We start from the raw sequence: 12,053 nt of genomic DNA, 5'->3' as shown, positions 1-12,053 counted from the left end.
AAATAAGAACGCTCAGCCAAGACAAGGTGGTGATAGGCCACTGTGTATTATGCATGGTCGTGGCAGCAGGTAAAACTCGAGCAGTGTGCTACACAATGGGATCCAGTGTGAATAGGGAGGCAGGGCAATCAGCATACTGCCAATGACCTGTTAAACTTAATAGTGTCTTGGCACATGTTTGGCCAGAAACAATGAGGTCTGATGTATAAACATTTATTGTAAATCTGCTTTAGATAACACTGGTATAAGAGTGAAAGAATTTCAGAATGGCGACATTATGTTTGCCCTTGGTGGTGTAAGGCAGGAGCGCCCAACCACAAGCTGTCCACTGGCTCTCCAAGTAGTGTAGCTGACAGGACGTTCTAGTGACCTTGGTCTTGGGAGCAACACAGTTGACCTGGATAAGTTAAGGCCGGCAATGCACGAGGCAAAGGGCTTGAGTGGAGTGCTGAGTTACCTCCATTTTAGTCATCCAATATGCCCTGACATTTCAGACGAGCTCTGAACTGATGACACTTCTGGAAATGCAAGGTTATTTAATGAACAAGAAGATTATGCAGTAGAAAAAGAAGGAAATAAAACATAATTTAGTTGGCAAGTATGGGCCTTTTGGGCTTCAAAATGGAACTTGAAAGAATGTAAGGTTACAACTATTTCAAAAGTACAGGACATGGGACTTTATGAAGCAGCACGATCAAAAAGTGCATAAGCGCCTATAGAAGAGTGATGTTGTCAACAGATTTGTATTCAGTGGGAATTCCAAGTATGATCTGCCCTTAAGGCTGGATAATAAACCTATATTGTAGGCAGAATGGCGGGAAGCATTGTGCTTTTGACATTTGTTGCTTCACGACATGATGCTGAAAACAGTTCCAATGTTTGCTTTTGGTGACAGAAAAACCTGAAAAATTCACTGGTTACGACAGATCTTGAATGACAAGTGGTGACTGAAGATTTATTACAAGAGGAGGATTTGTTGCTAACTAGGGATGATGCTAATATTATTGCGATGAGTTCGAGTCTTGGTGTGGCACACAGTTTTCATCTCCAGGAAAGTTTCATATCAGCACACACTCCACTGTAGAATGAAAAATTCATTCTGGAGCCTCACTGTAGTTGCAGGAGTGGGGTAGATTCTAAGCTAGCAGTTGAACATAGTCAGTGTGAATGGAAGTGTCAGAGTGCAATGGAGAAATGTGCAAACATCCAGTTCTGCTACAAATTGGGGAAGATTCCAATGGAGACACAGGGAATGTTCGTGCAGGTGTATGGAATGGAAGCTTTGAGCAGAAAATATGTTTATGAATCGTTAAACGCTTCCATGAAGGGAAGGGAAAAAAAAAAAACAGAAATGATCGAGAAATTGCGATAAATTCTGGCACGAGATCGGTGACGGACTCTTGGATTGATTGTGGAAGAATGGGCATTAGCAAGGACATGGTGCACACCATCATCCATGATGATTGGGGTAAGCGGAAGAGCTGCTCCCAGTTTGTTCCAAACAAGCTCACAGATGAGCAAAAAGCAAAGTGGATGAAAGCTTCTGGTGATTTCATTTCCATGTGTGACCAGGGTCCATTATTTCTGATCATCATCATGGTATAAGAGACCTGGTGCTACCAGTTCGATTTGGAATCAAAACGTCAATCGATATCATGGTGTTCACCATGTTCCCCATGACCAAAAAAAAGCTGTCTGCAAAAATCCAAGATGAAAACACTGTTGATTGTCTTCTTCAACAACAATGGCATCGTCCACAAGGAATTTGTTCCTGCAGGTCAAACCATTAATGCTGCACTTTATCATTCCATTTTGAACCGATTGCTACAGCTTATCTGGCGGGTTTGGGTAGAGTTGCACAGGGCTGGAAAATGGATGGTGCTCCATGACAATACCCCTGCACACTATGCAATCCATGTGGTCCAATTCCTGGCGCAGAAGATGGTAATTGTTCTTGAACACCCTATGTACTCCCCAATCTGGCTCCTGTGGATTTTTTCCTGCTTCCCCACTTGAAGGCAGCAATGAACGGTGAACATTGTTCGGACGTGAACGCCATCAAACATTGTGTGACAGCTGTTCTGTGACTGATTCCACAGGAGGCTTTGCTGATCATTTCCAGAAGCTGTACAAACGTTGCCAAAAGTGTGTTGTAGTGGGTGGCAACTATTTTGAAGGGCAATAAAGAACATTTCTTTGTATCTTTTGTTTTGTTTGTTGTCTGATAGCATTCAATCAACTTTTTCACACACACTAGATATATGTAATAGTGTTTAATCTTACGTACAAGGGTTGAATGAAAAGTAATGCCTTTGTTAATTGGCTTTGGATGGGAATATTTTAATAAATCAAACACAGAAATAATCCTTAGAATGTGCTCTCTAATGATCAATATTCACTTTTGCACATAATCACCAGCCAATTGAATACATTTCTTCCAATGCTGAAAAAGTTTTTGGAAGCTGTCACGGAAGAAGTTGACACGTTGTTTCCACAACCAGTGTCTCACAGTTCTCTCAATGTCTCCGGGTCGTAATGGTGTACCCACGTTTCCTCTCCTGTCACAACTGAATGGAGAACTGTGTCACCTTCATTCTGGTAAAGCAAGAGGAGTTCCTGGCAAATTTCAAGTCTGTGCACTTTCATTTCAGGAGTCAGCATCCAGGGTATCCATCATGCACAGATCTTTCGATAGCCAAGCAAAGTAATAATGTGAACCATACATTTTTTTAAAATGCTGTTTGTGCTTGCAGTTTCTCTCTGAGTGATACAATGATCTTCCTGAATCAATCTGTCAACATTTTGCTTGTGAAACTCGGTGGTTGCTGTCACTGGACGTCCAACACTTTGTTTGTCATGCAGGTCAGATGTTCCCTCCCCAACATCTCAAAACTTACTCACTCCATGACCCACAGTACTCACATCAACACAATCACCATAAACTGCTTTCATTCTCTGATGAATCTCCTTTGGGGTGACACCTTCTGCTGTCAAGTATCCAATGACTGCACATTGCTTAAATCGCATTGATCGATGATCTACGCAGGGTTCCATACTTCACACTGTAACAACACAACCGTTCAATGCCAAGGCTTCCTGACAACTGGAGCTGTAGAGAAGAGACTACGGAAGAAGCCAGTATCTGCCGCATACCAATGCTGCCAACTGTTGAAGAGTTATGAAAGTGGAGACATTACTTTTCAGTCAACCCTCGTATATAAGAGAATGGACTAAGAAGCCTTTGGCACTAGTGTGTTAGTCATTGTAGTGGCCATCTTGAAGAGTTTCCAGTCCCAGGTTGGCTCTGTTTGGAAGATAAGACTCGCCATCTAGTCCTGTTTTCCCACCATCTTACTGTATTCGCTTGGTCCTACCTCACACCTTTTTTGAACACACTCTTCCACACCTTTATCCCTTGGTCTTCTTCTTGGTGCTCACATCTCCATTTGGAGTCTCTTCTTGGTAATTCTTTTGCTTTCCACTCTCTTTAAATGCCCATACCATCTTAGCCTTGATGTTTTTATCCTGCTCTGCGAACATTCCTCTTTCATTATTTCCCTCATGTTTTCATTCCTTCAACCTACCCATCCTTGTTACTTCTACCCTACTTCTGAGGAATTTTGTTTCTTATACCTTTAATCTGCTTATACCTCTTCCTCATTACCCATGTTTTAGAGCAAAGGTCACTGGAATGCTGTTGCCTGTCTGCCATTTTCAATTATCTCTTTCTCATTTCTTCAGTTTTCCTTTGTCACGCTTCCCAGTTACTTGGCACTCTCCACCTTCCTCGACTGTTCATGTCCAATCCTCATTCTGCTTGATGGTCTATCTTTCTTTCTAGTTGTAACCAAGATCTCACATTTGTTTACATTAAAATTCATTCCACACAGCTTCTTTCCAAGGATCCAGCTGTTCCTGACTCTCGCCCTCCATGTTCCCCATATCATCAAGCTATTCACGAACCTTATTGCTTTCCACCTTGTCTTCTCCAGTTTTTTCTGCCACCTTCATTATTATCTCATCCAAGGCCACAAAAAGGAGAGGTGACAATGAACTCCCTGTTTCATGCCACTTGTTTGCTGGAGCCAATCTATCCTTTCATTTCTCACTTTCACACAACTCAGACATCCACAGTAGATCTCCTCCACTACGCTTTCTGTCTCTCTTTCAATTTCCTCTTTTCAAGTGCTTCCCAGACCACTGTTCTAGAGACAGTGTCACCTTTTCTATATCGAGAAAGGCCATCCCAAGGTCTTCCCCAAACTTGTAGTGGTGCTCCTGGAGTTGCCTCATTGGAAATGTAAGGTCAGCAGCTGACGTACCAAGTCTGAAACTACACTGTTCCTCTCTCAATTTGTTATCGACCTTTATTCCAATACTGCTCTCCAAGACCTTTTCATATACCTTTGCACTACGTTGTATCAGTCCCACACCCTTGCAGTTTCTACAACCCTTCCTACTCCCTTTCTTGAACACAGGAAGAATTAGTTCCCTCTTCCAATCTTCTGGAGTCGTCTTCTCATTCTACACCACCCTCTCCACGTCTGTTTCCCAACCTCCCCTGCTGCCTTCACCATTTCATTACTGACTTCATCCACACCTGACGGTGTATGTTGTGAGATGTGAAATGAAATGGGCAGAGAAGCCACAAGCATCAGAGTAGAATAATGAATTTTTTAATGTGCACACCTTTAAGGACTGAAGGTGGAAATAAAAACCTAGAAGTGTGAACTTCATTAACATAAAATGTTTCTTTCCCAAGATTTGATATCAATAAGGAGTGTTGAGAAAGGCATCCAGGTTTTCAAATTTAGACAAATAGAACCAGAGTGATATGGTAAAAGCAGCTAAAGAAAATAGAGTGGGTATAGACTGCAACAAACAACTGTCACACAGATCGACAGTTGGTGGCATTAGGCCACCACTGCACGACCATGTTTCTGAGGTTTGTGAGCATAGCTCATAGTTCAGAAAGAGAAAGCTAATGAAAAGTCATGGATACGCTCTGCTACGAGGAAGGAGACTACGCTGTAACACAGCTGTGTCAAGCAGAACAACTCTTCCATGTCCCATATCTTTTGATAGATCTCATTACCAAAGGAAGCAACACAGATAGAGCGCCAAGAGTCCCTCCACAACTGTCTCTAAATGTAACGACCATCACCACAACTGTGAGTAGAAGTGTTGTGAAAATGTTGTAATTGTAAGTAAAAGTAGTAAAAAGTGTGATTCCAGTTGAAAAGAAGGAAACAGAATAGTAGGGGTAAAGAAGCATGTAATATTACTAAGTCCTGAACTGCCTTTTTTCCTGGAATAAATGACAAGCTAGTAGTATGACAAAATATAGAGGCAACAGATGTTGAAGAACATGAGTTAAGAATATGAGGTAGTGCCTCATGTACTGATTTTAGTTTAAAGAAAAGGGAGATTCAGGTGTTGATTTTCAAAACTCATTGAGGTGGGGTGAGAAGCGGCGGCACCTGCTATCTCACTGACAACGCTTGGTGCCAGGTGCCGAACTGAATAAATTGAGTCAGTATAGTAAACCAAGAAATTATAGTGGAACGTATCCTCCATATGTGATCTGTTTAATTTAATACAGATTGATGCAAATGGCTCTGAGCACTATGGGACTCAACTGCTGAGGTCATTAGTCCCCTAGAACTTAGAACTAGTTAAACCTAACTAACCTAAGGGACATCACACACATCCATGCCCGAGGCAGGATTCGAACCTGCGACCGTAGCGGTCTCGCGGTTCCAGACTGCAGCGCCAGAACTGCGCGGCCACTTCGGCCGGCCAGATTGATGCAAATCGCATCTTAATCCAACCTTTAGATAGGCAGACATTTGAATTTTAATTGACAGTGCGCATCAGACTTTGCTGTAGAGCATGACAACCATGCCTGACCATTGTAATACTGAGGCTGCCAAATACCCAGTAAAAATGCAAGTCACCCTTCGTGGGGCTGGAGTGAAGTTTTAGGAAGGTTCTGGTGTCTTGGTGCACGGATATTACTGGCAAAAAAACAAAGTAAGAAACATTTTATGGGGTCAGACACCCTCTAGCAACAGGCAGCTAAACTTGTCTGAAGCCCTTAAGGGCACAAGAGACAAAGTAGTCCATTCAGAAGACACATTTTTGAGGAAACAGTATAATCACAAAATTATTTTAAGCCAAGTTACTATAAAGTTGGTACTGTAGGCACCAATGTATAGCTTTATTGTATTTAAATTGGATATATATTAGGGAAAGTGACATATCTGATGCCACAGGCAGTTAAAAAGTGATAAATAGGGTTCACAAGTATTTCTTCGAGGCACAATACAGGAGGTGTTGACCGAGGACTGATCCGTAGCTGATGGCACTCCCACCCGTGGCGTAATAAGCTGTCTTATTGTTCCTCTTATGTTGGCGAAGTCAAAATATGAACTGTTGCTTAGGAAGTGATTTTAAATGGTGTTTGGAAGTTACATTTTTCACTGTGACAATATCTACCATTGGTAGCTTAGATGAACAAAGTTTATGTTGTGCCATTATATCATCTCTCACCTTGCTAATGGTAAGTAGGACAATGCTTATCATCTTGTTTTTGGACATTCTCAGTGTTGCGTTTAAATAGTTGCTGATGACCATTTTAGTCATAGTTGTGGGTGTCTGTTTTTTAACATCTCTGAGAATATTGTGGGTTTCAGAGCCAAGCAGATTCAGAACTATACTCGTGTTTTGTTTTCAAAGTCCCACGTGGTTGGGTTGGATTGTTGGGTGGAGGAGACCAGACAGCGAGGTCATCGGTCTCATCGGATTAGGGAAGGACGGGGAAGGAAGTCGGCCGTGCCCGTTCAAAGAAACCATCCCGGCATTTTCCTGGAGCGATTTAGGGAAATCACGGAAAACCTAAATCAGGATGGCCAGCCACGGGCTTGAACCGTTGTCCTCCCGAATGCGAGTCCAGTGTGCTAGCCACTGCGCCACCTCGCTCCCACGTGGTAGCAGCATTACTATGATCAGACGGAAGTCGCTGTTTAGTTAAATTTAAAAGTTTTTCTTGTCAATTGGTATTAGCGTATCATATAATTTCCGAATTTAAGACACAAAGCTTAACTACACCAGACCAGTTGGATCACAGCATAAGAATGACTGGAAATCAGCTAAGGGCACAGAGGTTATAATTGGCAGATGACGTGCGAATTGACTGTGTGTATACAGAACCAGAAGATAGGTACCCGTTATCACTTGATAATACACCCCTGTTATTTCTCTGCTTACAGCTGCACACATTTCATTCCAAAATAGGTTGCCAGCCCTTTTTTGTGTATTCCTCTCATCCATTCTAAATTTATGCACTAATTATTCATGGCCTTGCAGCCTGAGACACTTCAAAGTAGTGCAGTTCTACATCAGTGCACTAAGTGATATGGGTAATGAAGTTTGGAGGAGCAGTTCAAAGAAATAGATAGTGTTTTGCAAAAAAGTTATAAGATGAATGTGAACGAAAGTAAAACAAGGGTAACGGAATGTAACCGAATTAAATCAGGTGATGTCAAGGGGAATTAGATTAGAAAATGAGATACTAAAAGTATCACACGAGTTTTGTTGTGTAACAAGCAAAATAACTTGATGAAGGATGAAGCAGACTGTACAAAATGCAAACTGGCATAGCAAGAAAAGCACATCTGAAAAAGAGAACCTGTCAACATTGAAAATAAATTAAACAGATAGAAAGTATTTCGTTAAGGTATTTGTCTGGAATGTAGCATTGTATAGAAGTGAAATATGGATGGTACGCAGTTTATATAAGAAGAGAATAGAAACTTTTAAAATGTGGTGCTATTGAAGAATGCTTAAGATTCTATGGGTAGATCCAGTAACCAACGACGGGTAGTGAACCAAACTTAGGAAAATATAAATTTCTGGCACGGTCTGGATAAATGGAATCTCTGACAACACACTGAGACACAGTGGAATCTTCAGTTTGGCAATGGAGAGAAGTTAGAGAGGTAAAACTGTAGAAGGAAACTTCTATATGAATACAGTAAGCATGTTCAAATGTTATAGTTATGCAGATATGAGAAGACTAGCATGGGGAGCTACAGAATACTAGTCTTTGGTCCGAAGTTGATATTAACAATGGTGTTTCAGACGTGTCCAAATGTTATGCTCAGTTGGCAGGATTACCCTTACGTTATCAATATTTTCTGACTGACTCGAATATGCTTTAGTTAACACTCATGAACAAAACTGACCATAAGTAACCTACCACCAATTACAGACATATTTCGCTCCTCCCAGTCTTTTTGAGTGTTTAAGGAAGCGCCCTAAGATAGAATGGTGACTCACTAAATTGTAATGTCACCAATGACATTCCTCTTTAACAGATGGAATCTTACCTTCATAACAGAAAGCAGTGGACCTCATTAACAGACTACGTCTCGGGAATGAAACTTAACCCAGAATGGTGTGTCACAAAGTGCAGCACTACACCCACTCTTGTTTGTAACTCACGTAAATCATCTTTCAATGACTTTAAAGGGCAGTACAACGACTTTTGTTGTTGATGCGTATAAGTGGCTCTCAACTACAGTTTAAGTCTCAACCTCACACGGACTCATCTTGTGCAATTTCAAACAAGCAGAGTGATAGCATTGGAAATAGACATTAAGGGTCTTACACTGAAGCCATTCTATGTAAAATATGTTTTGGTCCACCTGCGTAATTAGTTAAAATGGACTCTACACAAAGATAAAACTAATGAAGAGGCTCAGTTCAGCACGTCATGCCCTCGGAAGCATCTCTTATTGTATGGACCTGAATACAAGAGTTTGGTGTATTTTCACACATTTTCACTCGCTTTTGTCTTATGGAACTGAACAGGAGCAGTGGAAGTACAGTAAATAAAGTGTTTATTTGGGAGAAGTGAACAACTTGCAGAATCCCTTTAAGGAGCATGGAATACTTTCAATCCCTTACCAATATATTTACTCCACAATGGACTTTGTTGCTGATGATGAAAGTCAATTTCAGCCGAACTGTATCTTACACAATCACAATACAAGACAGAAATTAATTTTCACACGGACTGCCGTCTTGTCTAGAGTTCATAATGTAGTTGGTTACTCCGGTGCTAAGGTAATCAACAGATTACTCTCCAATTTAAAGCAAGAAATTGGGAATCCATACCAATTCAAAAGAAAATTAAAAATATCTCACTGGAAACTTCACATTAATTTTATGAATATTGAGATTCAGGGATTGAATCTGTAAGCTAGATGGGAAGTGGCAGTGTTTGTCATAATGCTGTAAGACAAGTAATATTGTACTGTAAATATGACTAAGAACTTACAGGTCTAAGACAACATTTTCTTTGAAAAATACCATTGCAATCAAGTAAATATTAAGTTACTAAAGGCAGATAGTCACTGTAAATAAAATTGAGGAGGTAGAACCCTTTTTCAAAGTAACAGCTTTCTTACTATTTTACTCAAGTAAATTCAGATGATGTAAGAGTGAATAGCATTAAACAGTATAGCGATAGTTTATTGTCAATAAATTACATGGATGAGGAAAGTTGCTACTCATCATATGGCAGAAATGCCGAGCCACGATAGGCACAATAAAAAAGATTCACACGATCAAAGCTTTCGGCTATTAAGGTTTTTGTCAGTAAAAAGATTCACACATTCCATCCTGGATTTTCCATTGTTTCATTACACAGATGAAGTTTAAACGATTTCCTTGTATTTATGTTAATATGTATCTTGTCTTGTTCCACATCCCTGTCTTTCTTGATGGGATGTACAGAACACAATGAATGGAATAGACTGTCTCAGAGTTACGCATTTGGTGCAACACGGCATATGTTTGTGGGACCTGTTTGATTGATGGCAGGACAGTGATTTGCAGCCCTTACCTAGGTACTATTTGATCATGTATCTCATACAATACGTGTAAGTCCTCTCAGGAAACACTTTCCAATGTCACAAGACAGTCTAAAGTTATGCAAAGACGTGTTTTAGTTCAGCAGCTAAAAGACATTACAAATTACTCACTTCCATCACAAAATTCACCACATTGTCTACTACAACATGGTGAAAACAGCAACTGGCTGTATGTCAGATGGTCAACCTTTGAGGAGGAGGAGGAGGAGGAGGAGGAGGTCGTGGTGATTAGTGTTTACCATCCCATTGACAGTGAGGTCATTAGAGACGGAGTGCAAGCTCTGATTAGGGAAGGATGGGAAAGGAAATCAGCCGTGCCCTTTCAAAGGAACCATCCCAGCATTTGCCTGAAGAGATTAGGGTAAATTACAGAAAACCTAAATTTGGATGGCCGGATGTGGGTTTGAACCATCAATCTTCGTTGCCGCACCCTTAAACCTAATTGTGATTTCTAATGGTCCTGTGAAAAATAAGAATTGCACATATATTTTGCTGGTAAGGTTCCTATACTTAAACCACACATTTATAAAATATGCTACACAGCATATATAACATACTTCACCTTTGGAAGAGAAACTGTAAATTTGCACGATGTCTCTGTGCTTAATCACAATCCAACTTGATTGTAAGAGGCTAACAACATGAAGACAACATGCATGACAGTCTTCATTTTGTGTATGTATTATTACCCCTCCCTCCAATTTCTCTTTACTCGCATGTTGTGGAAAGCTTTCCACCAGTCTTGTATTTCCATGTGAAGTGAAGTTATATTCCTGTTGGTTAGCAGTTTATTTTCATTACTGACAGGTTTACTGGTCCACTTTATTTACAATGGAACTATGATGAATTAAATGAGCATTCCAGTTGCATATGTGGGAAAGCCAAAAACTAGCATTTATCCCAGTGGTAGGCATAATGGCAGCATTTGTCAGTGATACATAGTAAAAGAGGCACTGTCTAGCTTTTATACCTTTCCAATCCCTTACTTGCAGTAAAAAGTACTGCTGATGACAAAATACCTGCTCAGTTACAAATAAGAAAGTAGATGAGTCTTTATACTTATGCTCTGAAAGATCAGGTGACTGGAAACTGAGGATGAAAGGGTAGTACCACAAAGTAACAGTGCTCACAACCGATAGAATAGGAAGTTTGAATTTATTGAGTTAATTTTACATTTCAACAGAAATCAACAATATTAAAACATCTTACAGTTTACAAATGACTGGAAATGGTACAGATGTGACAACATGACAATATGTCATGGTTACTACACAGGCTGGAAAATTAAGTCTTATTTGTCATTTTACTTCTATTACATTCATTGAACATAGTTATTCACTAAAAACTTTTAATTAGGAAACTTTAAACCTTTAATCACATAAAAGGAATCTCTAGTTTGTAACAGGGGTGTCACTGTTCCACACATTTTCTTGGCAATGTAACTTGGCCTGAAACAGAACAAATAATCATTAATCATTTGGTACTAAAAAATTAAAACAGAAAATAAAACCATGAAATACGTTCTAAATTTTTGAAACAATTTTCTTTAGATGAAATTCATGAACATTAAAAATTAACATGTCAATTACATTATTTTATTCTTAAGTTTTTTTTATGGAGATGATACTTTATTTAAAAATGGCCCTCACACTCATTACTTTTAATTGAATCTCTTTGCTATTACAAAACATTAAAGTTATAGTGTGCAACTGCCATCTCTGGTGAACAACTGTTTAAATTTGAAATTAATGCTTTAAAGTACTTACTGCATATTAACATTTTCTTTCCCTTATTCAAACGGTTGACCAATAATACTCTTTCAAACTGTTTCTGGGAGGATGTTCTTGACAAGCCAGACCACTAACATTCAGTGGTAAGATTTTTTTAACCAGAGGTGTGATACTAACAAACATATACTAGGTGCTGTATACATAGATTGAAAAGTTTATATCAGGCAAAACACACATGTCCTGTTGCTCATCATTCTATGTAATTATATGAAGTGTTGATGAAAGAGTTGCAAAAATCATGTTTACTGCATACTGAATCAGTTATGACATGCTTGATCACCTCCAAAAATGTTTAAAGTGGATTCCAAGGCAGAGTACTGAAATC

General features: G+C 39.7%; 1 protein-coding gene across 1 annotated transcript in view; it reads right to left on the bottom strand.

The window, feature by feature from the left end:
* Window positions 1-11,074: 11,074 nt before the first annotated feature.
* The window catches only part of LOC126415919 (prosaposin), a 69,257-nt gene continuing 68,278 nt past the window's right edge, over window positions 11,075-12,053 (bottom strand). Inside the window, exon 18 of the mRNA XM_050083466.1 lies at window positions 11,075-11,386. Coding sequence (XP_049939423.1) covers window positions 11,330-11,386 — 57 coding nt within the window. The 3' untranslated portion in view covers window positions 11,075-11,329. The remainder of the gene's footprint in view (window positions 11,387-12,053) is intronic.

The sequence above is a fragment of the Schistocerca serialis genome, chromosome 1, assembly GCF_023864345.2.
Source record: "Schistocerca serialis cubense isolate TAMUIC-IGC-003099 chromosome 1, iqSchSeri2.2, whole genome shotgun sequence".
Taxonomy (NCBI): domain Eukaryota; kingdom Metazoa; phylum Arthropoda; class Insecta; order Orthoptera; family Acrididae; genus Schistocerca; species Schistocerca serialis.
The sequence above is the reverse complement of the archived record's forward strand: the minus strand, read 5'-3'. Positions and strand labels throughout refer to the sequence as shown.